Raw genomic sequence first — 17,873 nt, forward strand, 5'->3', positions numbered from 1 at the left:
GATTCCCCGCCAGAAAAACGGATAGATAATAAGGCTGTATGACGCATTCTACAATGCACATTTCCAGCTTAGTTGGCCACAAAGCAGTGGCATATACTGGCAGGTCTGAAGGGGAACGGGTAATTTGGTCTAATCCTAAAGGGTGTGGCATGAGGTCTGGAAGGAATACCTCACTGTTGCAGCATGTCATGTATGTGTCAGATGATACGCTGAATGCCACATGCAAGACACGGAATGCACCGTTGGCATCTATATGGGTGCCTAGAGAAACAGTGCCTTGTGATGAAGTGTTACGCACTCAAAAACACCCCTAGAAATTCCTTTTCCCATTTTAAAACCTGTCGGTAGATACTTCCCCTAGGTGTTCCTGTGTCAGCTATCAGAATCAATGTTCTTATATGCCAGGGTGCTACAGAGGTAGGGAGCATTCTGGTCTGTGCTCATGCTGTTATGGAGGGATCACTTATCCCTAAATTGGCCAGGGCTGGCTCTAGGGTAATCTCACAGTTCCTACTGGTCCTGCTGGGTGCTAGAGATGCTGCTAGGGGTGGTGTAGCTTGCTCAGTACCATCATATTATTGGTCTAACAGTTTCAGACACACACTCCTGACTAACTGATCAGGATACTAAAACTGCCACAATGCAAATGACTACATTTCCCCAGAACACAAGCACTACTGTCGTTGATGCCCAAAGTTTAGAATATGGGTGCAAGCACCCTAACCCGGGCCAGCATGTATGCCACCTCCATCTCCATGTAGGTGCGGTGTGTTGCTTCCGATGGCCCTTACGGACGACAGTCCAGTACCGTCTTCGCTGTGCATTGGCACCACTCTACAGTGCATGCGCAACACATTGCCCAAGTGAGCCCTCAGTCATCGGGGCTAAGCTGAGGGACTGAAAGCAGGTCTGACCCCTTCTCAGGGCTTCTGTTCTGAAACATATCTGCAGGAGAGGAGAATGTTTGAAATCAAAACAGACAACAGATAATAGGGCTTTTTAGGACTTTTTATTTCCTATTTAGATGCTGAACGTCATCACAATAACTTGTCATGCTACCAGATATTGATGAAAGGTCGATGAAGATTCACTGAGTAGCCGAAACAAACTCTACACCTCAGTAGAGCGGCAGACTTTAGGATGCATGCGAATCCCCAAAAGATTAACTTGTGTGGGTTTACTGTCAAAAGAATGAATCCCCAAAAAGTGCATGCCTAATACAATGCAACGCAGACCGGAAACTATCACAAGGAAATCTTTTTTTTTTTTTTTTGTATGCGTACATTTGACCACAAATGAGGAAAATATAATTGATAGCTTAAAGATTTGCAAATACGTCCCATGACCCTCCAACTTAAATAAAAATAAATTTTTATCACCCTTTTTTAATTTCACCTATTTTCCATACACCTCTGTTAATTTGAAGTTGAATTAGTTCCTTCATTCAAGTTACCAAGTTGTCACTGCTAGGATGAATATAGCAACGTATTTCATCTTTGTGTGTAAGGTTTTATTCAGACTTAGGATACACATACTTTGCTAAGCAGTAATGCCGGGTACACGAGTAGCCCGTTACTGAAGAGAAACTCAAGCTTCCAACCCAGGCTTTGCCAAATAAGCAAGGACGTGTAAGAGAAATTTGAAATCGATTCTCTTTTGCGGAACGTGAGTCATTTTCTCTTACTCCCTTGGCTTCCAGTGCTTAGTTTGAAAAACATAAGAGCAGGAACTGAACGTTTTTCTTGCCAGCCCACTGCCAAATGCCATGTCAAGGCTGCTGAATACCAAGGGTAACTAGTTTCGATATCTCCCAGCCTCTTCCTACCACCTCCCTACACTTCCAGCCTCTTTATCACACTCTAGCAAGTTCTTCTTTACTTTCTCCCTTTGCCACTGTTTTCCTGTCTTTCTGTTTCTCCATTTTTTGCATTTTTCTCTCCTGCTCTGGGTCATAGTCTGATGATGAAAAGCAAGTTCCAGTCTTTAAAAAATGAGTTTCGGTGCCCAACACCTGCAACTGACTGCATACATTAAACCCTGAAGTAATAATACTACAAGTATACAAGCCCTCTAGCCATGACCACCAGTTGGAGTGTCTTACCTCCTCTTGGACACTGGCTGGCTTGTCTTGATTTTGTTGCTTCAAAGGCACAGGAGCTGGTGTATGAAGAGTAGTCACAGGTTGGGGTTCAGGTCTTATCGGCTTCTTGACTGTGGTGTACGGATGAAGATCTCCTTTGCCTGCATTGACCTTGCGCTGGACTTGATGAACATTTGGTGTCTCCTCCTTGAGCTCCCGTATTTGGGTGTAATCAGCACGCGCTGGCTTCTACAAAAAAACATTTGAAGAGGCTGTAGAATGGTTAAAGTAAAATTGCTTTTGATGCAGTAACTTTAATAAGAGAAATGATTTCATTTTTAAACATTTTTATTTCACTACATAATTCACTGGTCGGTAGTTCTTGATTATATTTCCATTCCTACCGCCACCACTTCTTGTATTTGTTTCTTAGATTCAGCCTTGAATCAAATGTGTACTGTATCTCCAATTTACTCTCCCTCTAACCCATTATTTAGGCATCCAGTAGACCAGAAAACAGAGGAAAAGGAAGATGTCCCTCAACTAGTTTCTGAATTTTTCTGAGGAGCCATCGCACATAGCTCATTATACACACTCACATAGTTTCCAAAAGACTATCAAATAATCCTGAATAGCCCCAAAAGACACCCCAATAAACTCCAACAAACCTTATAACAACCTCAATGGAGCCTGACAAACTTATCCAGAGTTATAATCACCAATAAGCCCCCTGCACAGCTAAAACAGAAGTTTATAAATCTGCAATCAGGGCTTTACAAACCAACGATGATCATTTTTCAAACGTGTTCTGAATTGTTAAATAGGTTTAGAATATCCTACCAAAACAGTCTTTGAAAGGGGCGTGTTTAGGGCATTTCTTCCAAATACTGATTCCTTATGGTATTTATATAGAACAATAACAGTGTTACAACACAACCTTGCGTCAGCCTGATATTAGTATCTCCTCTGAAAAGGCATGAGGTGGGGATACCCTTGTCTTTACCCACGTCTCAGAGTATAGGCTTATGATTGCTCCTAGCAAGTATGCATGGATGAACCATTTTTCCAGCTTGCCCCATATGATTCCTCTGTCATTGCAGTCAAAAACCATTACAAAGCCTATAAATGCTGGGTTTTGTAAGTTTTACTTTGACATAACTGCACAATGCATTAGGAGTGATAGAGCTAGTAGGTTGTCTTCAATTCTGCATCCTTTTCGGGATTCCATTTGGAACAAGGACACTAATCCTTTGTTGGAAACCTAAGCTTCTAGATTTTTAAGCAGGGGTTTAGAAAAACCTCTCCAACTGTTGAGAACTGTATTATCAACTATGCAAAGACCTATATATATCCGGAAGAACTTCTCTGACCATAATGGGATGTTTGCTCTGTAAAGTGCTTCTGGAGCTCCAGTAGGACCGGTTGCACCGCCACTTTGGATGGACTTCAATGTTGTGGTAACCTCGATACTGTCTTGATTATTTCAACCTTGCTTGAGTTGTGAAACTTCGATGTCACTTCAAATTCTGAACAGTTGTTGGTCTCATATAGGGCATCATTGCGATGTCAGTCAAAAAGCATTCAGACCGACTCCTTTTCGGAATCATTTCTGACCGACTCAGGTTCGGGGAGTCCGACCGGCTGATTACAATGGTTCCGAACACCATTCTGTTGGACTCCCATTGAAGAAAGGGGTGATTGCTGAAAACCTTGCACCCTGTGGCAGGCACCCCATAGTGCCTGGCACTCTGTGCATGGTTGTAAAGAGGGGTCCCATGGGTACCCCCATGGGCCCCAACCAGAGACCTCTGGGTGAAGGGGGGCCTGCTACAAACCCCCAAAGTCAGTTTCCAACAGCCATTCCGTGTCGGACAAACCGATTCGGAAAGGTTGTCCGAATACAACATTGTAATACGTCGGTCGGAAACGCTGTCCACAGAGCTGGACGATTTGGCTCCTACTAACTCAGAGTCTCCGAATGCCGGTCGGAACCTAGTCAGACAGACCGAACGGTTACCTTCCATCGTAATCAGTCGGTCATAAATTTTGTCTTAGTCGGTTGGAAACATGGGTTCTGACTTAGGTTAGGAAAACCGAATGCCATTCAGAGCCTTTACGACTGGCATCGTAATGAGGCCCATAGTTGTTTAATGTAGGTGGACTATTCAATATGAGGAAGGCTGTTTATCCCACCACTCTTCTCTTCCAATATTCCTATTTTTTTTACCAGTTACCAGAATGTTCATGATTTTTGTTATTTGGTGATCTCATACAGGTTAATCCAATTCCAATAGGCATTCATTTTCTACTGAAACATTTCTACTAAACATCTCTGTGGCTTTAAAATCCTTCAAAAAGGTTTTCTTTTAAAAAGGTCCAAGAGGCTTAGTGTTTGTGATTGGTTGTGTAATGTTCGGAGCCTGCCATTAGTGATTCAGAGTAACTTTCTCCATATTTCCTACCTTGCTGCATACTGATGTCAGGAACTCATGGTAAGGCTCGATGGGGAAGGTTTGGTAGTGGTCGAGCAGGTCCTGCAGACTGGGATGGGAAATCTCCTCTCCAAGGATCACATAGCTGTTATCTGGAAGCACCTCAAGGAGGAAATGCCTGCAGCGCCCAGTACTCCTGGATTTAGAAATATGCAATAACAGAGTAATGGTTGATGGGGTGGTAAACAATGTACAAAAGGTTTATCAGGAACTGAAAATAGTATGATAGAGCTAACAACTGCTTCAGGAGCACATGCAAAGGAAGTCATCAAGACAGCATAAAAAACAGTTTGGAGGGTAGACTGCTAAAAGTAAACAAATGTGCACCGCTGTGAACAGAGCCATCAGTAAATAGAGGCACAGCACAGAAGCTGATTAGAAGGAATATAATTAAGACAAAGAAAGGAAAAGAAAATGAATAAAAAGAATGAATCGCGACATGCACATCTTAACAGTGAGCAAACCAACATCAAGGCAGTTTTATTGGAGTATTAAAGGGGGTAATCAGAATTAGAACGAGCAGGGGTATTGATATCAAAGAAAAGCAAAGATCAGCAGAGAGAGGACATAATCCTGCAATTGTATCTGATGCATTAATCACTCCCAGAGTAATCTCAGGTTACTAATCCTGGGGAGATTAATATAGGTTGAGATCTCTTGTATTTATTATGGTTAGTGTCATACTTTCGGTTTATTAATATTGTTTTAATTTGATATTAATCTTGTTTTTGCTTTTATTTATTTTTTTAGTTATGCACTATTGTGTTTTTTTTATGAACGAGAAAGAGCTCTGTACCACCCTTCCCCTATTGTTTTTATGGAATTTATCAATATTATTACCCAGACCCACTTTCCTAGGCCTGACTTTTATTGTTCTTGTTCCATGTATTCTTTCCTTATGTTATACCCCTCGTCCAAATTAACCACCATTCTTACCTCTACCTTCTTGACATGTTGTTCCGGATGTTTTTCCCATTTACATCCCAATGTTCAATTTCCAATAAAATCACATGACCCCAATCATAAGAAACTATTTAGAGGCACTAGCTGGAGATGGGGGTTCCAACTATTAAATGAGACCGGAATACATTTACTGATGCATCTGCAACAAATAAGGCACCCATTTCCCTAAGAAACGTTGTGCATGGCCATACTCAAAGTCTTAGTTATTGACCAAAAGGAACAAATAAAGACAAGCACCTGGAGAACAAGCTGTGCCGGGTCAAACGTTGCCACAAAAATGACAACTGGCCAATGTTTTAGAAAGGAACCAACCCAGCACACACACCATTAAATCTCACCAGCGGCATCCTCCAAAATGGAACCAGTCTCCAGATGCTCACAGTTTAAGCCACCAATAAAAATGCAAATCTCAGGTGACAGGTTAGCGATAACCGCACTTCTTCCAAGGAAATAATCAGAACAACATCCTGCAGTAGTTTCAGTGATGACTCTGGAGTCAACTCATTTAAATATTTCGTCCTATAGGCTACTTCAGAATGGCTTGGGATGACTTCACCAGATCATTACAGGAACAGCCCAGCTGAAGTCATCGGATGACTTCAGAATGACTCCAGGATGATCTTCCTTTTAGACTTGTCATCCGTTGCCAAAGACATAAAAGTCAAGGTTGTGCCTGAAGTAAATCACTAAGTTAAAGTCCCCTTGCTGACATGCACTGACAAGATGAGCGTCAGAAGTTGTGATGACCGATGCACCTGACACCACCTTCCTGTACAGAATGCTGATGGATAACCAGCAAAGGGGGGGAGAATGATATTTCAGTAGTTTTGCTTTAGTATTACCCCATATTATTATACTTACTCTGGGGACATTTTCTCCTTCACCTTTGACAGCTAGGGTGTATAGTCACTCTAGATTTTCAGTTATTTGGGTTCAAACACACATTGAAAAAGAGAAAGAAAGCAAAGTGAAACATAAAAACAGAGCAGGAATCCTGACATGGTCGCGAGATGGAAGTTGAGGAAATGTCACAGGCACCTCCCACGTGCGCAAGCTGTATGTTTCACATGGTCAGACTCACCGGTACGAAAGGACGAATCCCACTTTACTTTCACAGAAGCGGATCAGAAAACATCCTAATGGCTCATTGTGGAGTAACTCGTCTGCTTCCCTGTGTGATGGGCATAATGTAAATGGATATGAAGGTTAAGGATGCTGCGATATTCGTCACCTATGAATTATTCATCCCAAAAATATTTTACTTTTTCTAATGCTTGATTACTTAATTTCCACCTTTGGTACTCTGATACCGACAGGATTTTAGGCTTGGTCCCTTATTACTTCAGCCATAACAATGTTACAGTTTGAAGAGGAGTGGTGACTGAGCTGGCACACAATTGATTCTAGCATTGCTGGCCTTGGGGCCAGCACAAAGTTGTATAATAATACTGCAAATATTGCACTTTATCTTACTTGTACCCCTATGTTTAAACGTAGGTTCATGGGCCTCATTTACAATATTTTGACGCAGAGTAGCAAGCCTTCCTGCTGCGCTGCCGTGCATCAAAAGAAAAGGGCAGGAATGCGCCGTATCTACAAGACACCCGCACGTTCCTGGTCTTTCTGCCAGTGCCGGCGCCCAATGGTCAGCCATGCGCCAACGTAGGCCCCCTTGTGCCATGGTGCGAGGGCGTTTACGTTGTAGAGATGATTGTTTTTGTATTGGCTGCAGGGGTTTCGACCCGTGTGCATGTTTCTGTCCGTTGGACGCATTACACCTTGGTATATGGACTATGCATCTACCATAAAAAGTGCATTGCCCAAAATACAGTGTTCGAAAAGAAAATACTCAAAATAATCATTAGCAAAGCTAATAGGTCTGGATGTCGTGTGCTAATGCAGGCAACCAGCATTTATGTATGACTGTAGGGAGCGGAGCATTGCTCCCATCACCCCTGTAACAGCTGCCCACATATCCTAAAATGACACCTTTAGACTGTAGCCTTGTCTTTAATCATATACCATAACCTGTGGCACTAATTACTTTACATTACTGTCAGAAAACCACGTACTCCTAACTGGAATCACATAACATTTGAATTTAGCTTATAACTACAAATACCAGCTAATAGAAGATAATACTAATACGAGTACTAGCTAATATAAATTTGTAATTTTTTTTTACATTTCAGAATGAACATGTGTTGCTTTTTCAAGTCATTCTTATACAATAACAGTGCGTCGCCAAGTGGAAATCCAGAGTATGATAAACATCTGCTTCACGGCTACCATAAACGTTCTTATAGAGCCACAATTCATTAATTATCATTTCTCTAAAACAGTCCATCTAACCTCCGCTTTCAATTTTGTTTCAATATCTTTATCATTAATTCCCTGTAAAACTCTTCTAATTAATTACAAATAAATACACTTTAAGTGACGGATCAGCCTCTTTACCTTACGAAAGAGTAGGTTTCTTTCACAAATGTAGGTCATTTCTCAGATTACCTTAATCAAAATATTCTGTAGCAATGTAGACTTCAATGTCAGATGTAGTATGGCATCTACAATTTTGTAAGTGGGACATCAATGAAAACATGCAAGGTCTAATTATGACCTTTGTGTCCATGAACTTAACAATGTCTCCAGGAATTATCAACAGAGGCGGCTCCTCCATTAGTATGGAGGAGAGTTGCGCCACTGCTTTCTCGCAGTGCGAGAAACAGAAACATAAAATTGTATTTTAAATACCATTTTATGTTTCTGCTTCTTGTGCTGCGAGAAAGCAGAAGGCAGGGTATGCCTGGTTAGGGGTGGATTGGAGGATATGCCTGGTTGCAGGTGGGCGGGCGGTTCTGGGAGGAGTGGCTTGCCCACTGTTGTGGGCCATGACTGTTTGGTCGTCCCTCTGGGGCTGACCAAACCAGTCATGCGCACTCTACATTTTCTCTATGTAGGCTGCATGCAGCCTACAAAGAGAAAATGGCCTCCCTACAGGCGCCCGGCTTGGCGATGTCCGCACTTGTAGCGTTGTGATTGGCTTTGGGGAGGTGAGGGAGGCTGCATGCTTCCTGTTCCAGGAAACGCACGGGACCCGGCCAGGAACGAAGGCAGTGCGGGACCCGGTAAGGTAAGTTTACTTTTATTAGTTTTACTGCATTAGTGGGTAGCCCCTGTGAACTTTTACTTCACTGGTTAGGGCGTGGCCAGGAGTTTTTCTGCACCCACAGGTTGGCACCTGGTATAAAAGTGTCATCCCAATACCCTGTACAGAAAACCCTTGGAAAACAGACTAAGTACGGCACATGATGTTGATCCTGTGAAGAGAAACCCCTCTCACTTGAACCCAGTACAAAAGAGTGATCTCCAAAGGCTAGTCGGCTAGCCTCTTAAGCTCCTGGAGCACAACAGCTGCAAGAAATCCAAATCCCTGCTGAGCCCAACGGATCAGTTTCCCTGGATTTGTCCTGGATTCTGCTGGTGGCTTTCAGGAAATGCCCAAAAAGTCCGGTACCCTTGGCTGGTGTAAGTGTGTACTTTTTCCCCCTTTGAAACTGCAAGGTTTGATACATAGAATCTGTTTTCAAAACGTTTTCCAAAAAAACCAAAGGCTACAACTGGAACGCCACCATGAAGAACCTACCAACGTCAAACTGCCAGTCGGACCCAACTTGCTGGTTTGCCCCACTGAAAGGAAATCAGCATGAAATTGGGCACACATTTAGCATGTTCGTTTTACACTTGGCATGCCAAGTTTCATGCAGATCACTTAAAGGGAACAAAATTAAAGCAGCTGGGTTCCAAAACCTTTCATATTGTAATATCTTTAATCCCTTATCCCAGATATGCACACAATTTAAAAGGCCTTTCTTGGCTAATGGACCTCTCTGAAGGGTCACCCCAAGCTTTCTGCCTTCCTTCGCCTCTTTTTGCTGAATTCTTTTTGTCGGCTTTTGGACTCTGATTACTTTGCCACTGCTAACCAGTACTAAAGTGAATGTGCTTCTCTTCTAAACATGGTGAAATTGGTGTATTCAAAATTGGCATATTTAATTTACTTGTAAACTCCTTGTAAACTGTTATAACATATACACAGGGCTTGTACATTAAATGCTACTTGTGGGCTTGCAGCACTGATGGTGCTACCCACACAAGTAGCATTTCATACCTGTCTTAGGCCTGCCATTTGCAAGGCCTGTGTGTGCAGTTTACTGTCACTTTGACTTGGCATTTAAAACCCATTGCTATGCCTTAAACTCCCTTTTAGTACACATAAGTCACCCCTAGGTAGCCCATAGGGCAGGGTGCTTTGTAAGTAAAAGGTAGGGCATGTCCTTTTAAGTTCTGCATGTCCTGGTAGTGGCAAACACCCAAATGGGTTTTTCACTACTGTGAGACCTACTCCTCTCATAGGTTAACATTGGGAATTCCCTCATACACTTTTAAGCTGTAATGGCTGATTAGAAAGGAGAAACTGTGTCATGTTTTGTATCTTTGGAATGATAATGATAAATCCTCTTTACTGGTAAGGTTGGATTTAACATTACTATGAAAGAAATTCCACTTTTAGAAAGAGGGCATTTCTCTGTTCTTGTCTCTCTGTGTGCCTTCAGCCTGTCTCCAATACATGTCTGGGGGACAGGCAGGAGTGACAGCTTCACTATGTATATTCCCTCTAGACAGCCAGAAACACAGGAAAGTTAGGTGTGTCTGAGCACTCATCTAGAATCTGATGGCTCTTCCTGGGTGGGAAGGGAGGGAGGGGCTGACACACCTGAATAGGCAGTGCCCTGTCCCCACACAATGTACTGATTACCACCTACTGATAGTCTGGAGCCAGGGCTGGGAAGAAAGGGTCTCCCCCACCTCAAAGGCACAACTGGGTATAAGTACTGGGGCTCTCACCCTACCAAGAGAGTACACTGCTGGACCTATGAAGAACTCTGCCAGGGACAAGGACTGCTGTACTGATACAAGGACTGCTACTCTGTGGGACTCCTGCTTTGAAAGAACTACTTTTCTGCTCTGCTGTGATGCCTGCTGCCCTACTGACAAAAAGAACTGAACCCATCTCACTTGAACCCAGAGTGACTCTGAGCTTACTGGCTTGCCCCCTGTTCTGAAGTCTCAGGGCCATCAAAGACTTCCTCCAACCCTACAACAGCACCTGGTTCTACCATCTATGAGTCCTGCCTTACCAAGTGGTGCCAATCCAGTCATGGGCCCTTGGAAGTGCCTTTTTCTGTGCTGATCCAGCAGAACCCAGACATCAACAGCTTTGCGCCAATCAAAATTGATGCATTGTCCTTTGAAGCTGAAGCAGCAGCTGCCCGACATCGCTTGGACAGACTCAGTGGCTTGACACCGATAAACTGACCAGCTCGACGATGATGCACCACCTTCACCACAAAGGGGTACGTTGACAAAGTCTTGCTGACTGCGAGGATTGGAACCAACGAATTGCCTTCATCCATGGGATCAACGACAACTCGTCTCCACCTCAGCTCCTCACATCGAGTCTGACATGGAGGCTTCCTCCATCCTAGGTAGTTTTTCAGCAGGACACGCGAGTCCTGTAGTCAGCCTGCCCTCCATCGCGGTTAGCCTCAACTGTGGATTTACCCTGATCAAGCATGACTAGATGTCCCCAGTTGGCGCTTTATGACTCTAAGCACTATAATTGGATTTCATCTATAAAATTCATGACCCTGGTTGTACTTTTTGGCTTTTTGATCTTGTTTTACTCATAAAAATATAATACATTTTTCTAAACCTGTGCGGAGTAATTTTGTGGTGTTTTCATTGTGTTACTGTTTGTGTGTGTGTATGTGTTGCACAAATACTTTACAGATTGCCTCTTAAGAGAAGCCTGATTGCTCTGTGCCAAGCTACCAGAGGGTGAGCACAGGTTATCTTTTAGTGTGTTTCTAGCTAACCCTGACTAGAGTGGTAGTTCTTGCTTAGACAATGTGCATACCTCTGCCAACCTGAAACCCCATTTTCAACATCCTTTATCCTGATCACCTTCCTCTTGATATATTGAGGTCCAGGAAAATCCGTAAAGGGGCCATCGCTAAATAGGGAGGTCAATAAAGTATTTGTATGCAAATAATTTTAGCTCTGGTTAATGAGTCAGCATGACATTTGATAGGTTTCAAGTAAGTTCAGTGCAGTGCTGGAATCTAAGGTTTTAGGTGGATGTGGCAAAGGGGCAAGTAAAGGTGGGGACCAACATGATGTTCATTTGTTAAGCAGCCACAAACTGCCAAACCTTGATGTGCATGGCCTTCAAACATGAGTAGCACAGGTAAGCTGTAGGGCATGACTTGTAGCTTGGATGGATATTTTATTTGTGAACCCTGTCATAATGGATTCGCAGACCAAACTTTGGTACTATGGACTGCAATTGACCACAAGAGACAAAACTTTTTTGTCCCATGGGGACTTTTACTTTAAATGTAGATCCACAGACTGTCTGCCAACTTGGGTTCAAGGACTTTACTCACACTAATGGTCCAGCTATCTATGTCTCTTAACCCTTTTAAATCCACTGCAACATTACTGTAATGTTAATATCTTGAAAACTACTGAACGGCTTTTCTCCAACCAATCAGCTGCATTTTCCTGAGTAAAGTTTTACATTAATTCCAAGATTGCTATAGCTCTACTAATGGTTTCTTTCTGTAGCGGAGAGCAGATATTCCTATGGGAGTTAAAATGGGAAACTGGTGGTGTTTCTGACCATCCCTTTACGTCTAACCATCCTTGACAGGTTGCCATGAAACTCAAAATATCACAAGTAAGCTAAACATGGTAAGTGTCTTCCAAGTGCTGTGCAGATCTGTAGAACTGCACCAAGTTGATTACCAGAGCAATTATTTTTTGACCTCCCCATTTAATTTGTCTCCCCCTTCTCGGATCTCCATTATTCCTGCAGTAGGCTTTATGTGCTTGGATCCTGCCAACTTTCATGCAGATTTCTTATAGAGCACCAAAGGTATTAGCACGTTAAATAATTTCAGATCCCACTTTCCACTTTGCTCCTTCCTGAATGGAACTGCATGAAACTTGCCATTACGATTAGAAGCTTTGGTTATGATTATTGAGTAAAACATAAAAACAGTCAAATCCATCAGTTATTGTAAACATTGCAACATTAACTACTCACATGCACTGCTTATGCCCTCACATATGTTAGGGCATGCTCTGCAAAGTTGAAAACCATGCCAATTGCCTCGTAGGGGTAAGGCTATTGAGTAACGGTATTGGTCTAAAGCTAGACCCTGTAACCAAAGGGGGAGAGAGCTCTGAGTATCAAAGTTAATGCCTGGCAAAGACCAGTCCCTGCACTTCAACTACCTGACTACGGCCATAGGACACGCCCTATATGTTTTTTTTGGCAGAGATACTCAGATTCACGGCAGCCAAGCCATTCACATTTAGTAAGCTGGTTATCACTGAAGTGAGCTCTACCTCAGCAATTTTCACACTGAGCTGTTTGTCAAGTTATTGTAATTCAGTTCTTGCAAATATATAGGGCCTCATTTCAAGTTTGGTGGAATGGGAGTACCACCAAACCTACAGTTTTTCCACTCTATTCAAAGTCATTGGAAGTACCAGGTTTACACTGGCACAGCCGTACCTGGCTCCTCTGACCTAAACCTTTGACTTGGTGGCCTATCCAGCAAGGGGCCAGGTCACAGGGATGATCGCCCTACTATATTGAGACTGGGGTAGCTGCTCCTCATTTCCCTGACCTTGTCTGCCCTGCAAGGCAAGACAAATATAGAATGAATTCCACATACAGGGGAAAAACCTTTCTGAGTGTCAGGGTGATTTAGTTTTTCTTTAGAGAAAATAGTTTCTCATTTTTGATTTTTTTGTTTTTAGCTAAAATGTTTGCTGAACAGGTGCTTTAAATAAGGCAATCCTTTGGCAACCTTTAAGTGTAGGGATGCGACCCTTCTTCACAGCCTAGAGATCCCACAAGGCAGGCATGGATCTCTAAATAAAGTGCTGCTCCTCTGCCAGGGCAGCAGGGGCCATGGCCTTGTCCAACCTTGCAGACCTGTAGCCAGTCCACCAGGGTCTAAATTACCCTATTAGTTTCTATTCAATATGAGACTCTATAAAATCTTCTGGCTATCAGAGCTGCTTTAAACTGATTGTTGAAATCTGCAAAATCAAACAGAAATGTTTTGCGGAATTTGGGTTGCATGAATGCAAAGGAAAGTAATTTCATTATCTCACCTTCTTGTGACGAATCCATGGAACCATTCTGGTTTCTCTCCGTCCTGTAGAATTCTAATCTCCTGCGACTCCTTGAACCATCGCTCGGTCTCTGCATGGAACTCAGCTAGGAAATCTGCCGGGATTAGTGCTGATGTGGTTCCTTTCACTGGATCCTCCCTGTCACATACCTGTGAATCCACATGGCCTGCCCACCAAGGAGTGCATGTGAACTGAATCAATAAACAGAAAGTTATCTGGTTTTAGTCCTGTGTTCCTCTTTACTCCCTAAAGACAAACTGAGTTTTGGAAATATAGAGATATTTCTAGAACAGATAGGGACCTCAAAAACCACATGGGCCCTGGCAAATTGTAAACAATGACAGGACCAAGAAGAGGCTAGATATGACTTTGATGAAACATAAAAGGATTCAACACACACATTTAACAACAGCAAAGATACAGAACTCCCACTAACCATAGATTGTCATGGAATTCCTGAACTATACAGCACCTGCTAAGAATAATCTACGGAAGATGTATCTCTTGATCATAGAGATTATCTTGTATGGAGTGAGCCCACTCAAACAGGTCCAAGATCATCAAAGGATCGGAGCAGGAAGATCATATAAATTCTTAGTGATAGAACAATTGAGAGAAGTGCAGTGCTTTGAAAAGAATAATGTGGTGTATTAAAATAGAGTTGTGAGAAGGCGCTACTAATTTAATATGAAAGAAAGATCTCACACTCTAAGTAAAAACAACAGTGCAAAAAGCAGTGTTCAACAAATAACTACACAGCAGTTATTTGTTGAACACTGCTTTTTGCACGTGTCTTTTTCTCCTTTCTCCTTGTTCTATTCCTTGTTTGCAAATTTGGATTTGTCATTTTTTGACATAAACATCTGCATATACCACTGTATATACATATGATTTTGTTAGACCCCCAGTTCCACTTGTTTTTTGAAACTATAGAATTAGGGGAATAGAACTGTGGCAGGTCATTAAACTTTTCCCTTAGACCCTAGTATACACTTTATGTTTTGATTGAAGAATAATCTAAGTACATCAGAGATGCAGAACGATCCTAGCATGGGATAAACAATTTAAATAAGAAACAAAAAGAATGACTACACATGGCAATCATTTAGATTACTTGCAACTTACCAGCTCTTCTACCAGAACCTTTACCATCAATAGGAGCAGGTGGCCTGCAAATGAATCTGGCTCATAGGAGTAGACAGGCCTTGTACCCATTCCTGTTAATCTCCTACTTGTGGATCAGCTAAGTTACTCAACACATGTACAATTGTTCATCACCATCACTTAAAGCTGATAGCTCTACACTCACTACACAATATTTATTCAACAAACTACCTCGGACATTTCAATAACACTCCTGGAAATTGCCACCACAGCTACACTGCTTAAGAGAAAACCCTCAAACGAATCCAGTCATCAACTTGCGCCCACACATTTTAACTGTTCTATGCCTTTCATAATCAGATGCATGCTGGCCACAGGGTTGGACTGGCCTTTCATGCAGTCTGGCACTGCCAGCTGGACCAAACTTGAAATGTTCGATGTGAAGGCTGTTTTTTTGTACAGTTGGACTTGCTCTTTCAAGCTGGCCCATCAGGGCGTGCCAGATGCCCATACTGCCTGAAGGGTCAGTCCAGCACTGAGAATCATTTTGAGAACTTGAAAGAAGAAACTCCTATGGTTCTATGTAAGCTAGTGCAATATGCCCAACTCTTTGCTGCTTTCCATCACTACTTCTTCCTTGATAATCCTATTAACCTCTTCTACTAGCCCTTTATGGTAGGGATCATATAGAGCCACGCTCTTATAAACAACTCCAACAGGTTTTTTTATGTGCATGAGAAGCAAATGAAACTCTTCACATGTAAAAGTTAATAACTTTCTTTTTCGGATGTGTTACCATAAACTGAAACTTTACTCACTTTGAGATGCAACATACTAGGAGAATCAAAAATATCCTATGTTATGGCAAACGTAAAAACGACCTCCCACAAATAATGGCCCATTTTCTGCAAGGAATTCTGCATATTCAAAAGGACACAAAGGAATGTCAAATGTACAGATGTATTCCTTGAATAAAAACCAAAACACTTTTTGACAAACTGCTACTCAAGCCTAAGCAGGTAACCGTGCATACCAATATTTTGGACACTGATCTCTTCCTGTTAACAGTTATTTGCACTCATATAATCCTTCTCATGTGCACCATGCACACCGTCACTCCTCCCTCTTAATTCCTAGACAGCCCCGGTGAACCACCTGTTAGGTGGGAAGTGTGTTTTGATGCATTTGAAACATATCTGGGTGCCATAGGTGCTTTGAGATTCAGTGCTGAACGGAAAAAGTGTTTATTACTTCATTCCTTGGGGTTTGAAGGGAGGTCTATATTCAAACACTTACCTGATTCAACGCATGAGTAGGGTAGCAATGTTGATGAGTACCAAGATGCTGTTCTCAAACTCGGGAGCAGATTTGACAAACACCCAATTCTTATGGTTTTAAGACATAAGTTTTCAAGAGAAAGCAATTGGAGTGGGAGGATGTGGACTTGTATACATCTGTGCTGCAGAGATTAGCATCTGTTTACTTATTTGAGAATTTTACTGACCAACCTATCAGGGATCAGTTAGTTTGCCAGTGAAAAGACAAGCAAATAAAACAGAAGGTGCTAGCAATGGGAAATCCCTCATTGGAAGAAACCATGAAGGTGGCTAAAAGCATTGAGGTTTCTCGGGTCTCCTTGAGGGAGTTGGATGACAAACCTATTGAAGCTATCAATGCGTTAGTGAGCAACTGATCAAAAGTAAAGAATGTTTGCCACAACAATGTTATTGACAACAAAACCAGGAGTAACATTATGAATGTTTTCCCCCACAGCATGTGTTTTCGCTGTGGGAATACCGCACATCCTAAAGGTGGTAGGTGTCCCACTGCCAATGTGGTGTGCAATTTTTTTCAGGAAAATGGGACACTTTGCAAAGGTGTGTTTGAAGGGTCAAAACAAAACAGTGGTGTGTGCAGTTGAGTCTGATGGGGAGTCGGATTCAGAAGTCCTTTCTGTAGTCACAGAATGTGCAGATGGCTGTTTCGTCTGAGGACAATGAACCCGTTGAGGGTGATCCATCATGATGAATCAACCTCATTATTGAAGTTAGTGCTGGGGGAAAAACTCTCAACTTACTGGTGGATTAAGGTGCCAGAATAACTATGATCACCCAAAGATTGTATGAGGAAACATGGGGCGATCGTGAGTTAAGCCAGCCAGACCGTTATCCAGTTTCCTATGAAGGACAGAAAATCTATCTTCTGGGCGATATAGAAGACACACTCGAGTTTAAGGGAAGAAAGATCAAGGGTAAGGTCTATGTGGCGGTCAAGGGTTTAAACATCTTAGGCTGGTTCCATCAAGGGTTGTTTGGGATGATACTGAGACCTGGTGCCAAGGATCAAGTTTTGGTGGTTGATTGTGGTGAAACAGGATGCAAGTGGAAAGAAGTTTTTCCCTCAGTTTTTAGTGAAGATCTAGGAAACATTTCTGGTTTTAAACACAAACTTATAGTGAAGGAGGGTGCCCTCCCTGTGAAGCACAAGTTCAGGGGAGATCCTTTCAGTGTGAGGGAAGACCTCAACAAAAGGGATTATTGAGCCTACTAAGTCTTCTTTATGGTTGTCTCTGCTTGTGTAGCACATAAAAGGTGTGGACGTTTCCGTGTTTGTGTTGACTTGAGATCACTTAACAAATCTGTGTTGACTCACATCCGCTACCAAAGATTAGTGACCTGTTTTCTTGTGTTAAAGGTGCTAGATTTTTTCTAAACTGGATTTGGCTAGCGCCTATCATCAAATTGAATTAGATCCTGATTCACAATATTGACAGCATTTGTTTCACCTCTGGGAACCTTTCAGTATAGACGCAAGCCTTTTGGGCTGGCGTTCGCTGTGTCTGTGTTTCAGAGGGTCATGCTAAATTTGTTGAGCAGCATGCATATGTACTATTTTTTCAAGATGATGTCTTGATGTGTGCCAAGGAAGTTCAATCTCATGATACTACATTACACAAGGTGTTA

At 42.3% G+C, this 17,873-nt stretch overlaps 1 protein-coding gene across 1 annotated transcript in view; it reads right to left on the reverse strand.

Moving 5' to 3' along the window:
• Positions 1 to 17,873, reverse strand: part of SH2D2A (SH2 domain containing 2A) — a 211,134-nt gene that overhangs the window by 13,407 nt on the left and 179,854 nt on the right. The window contains 4 exon segments of the mRNA XM_085640021.1: positions 2,102 to 2,329; positions 4,543 to 4,708; positions 6,617 to 6,706; positions 13,786 to 13,997. Of these exon segments, the coding sequence (XP_085496147.1) occupies positions 2,102 to 2,329; positions 4,543 to 4,708; positions 6,617 to 6,706; positions 13,786 to 13,997 (696 nt within the window).

This window comes from Triturus cristatus, chromosome 12 (assembly GCF_964204655.1).
Source record: "Triturus cristatus chromosome 12, aTriCri1.1, whole genome shotgun sequence".
Classification (NCBI taxonomy): domain Eukaryota; kingdom Metazoa; phylum Chordata; class Amphibia; order Caudata; family Salamandridae; genus Triturus; species Triturus cristatus.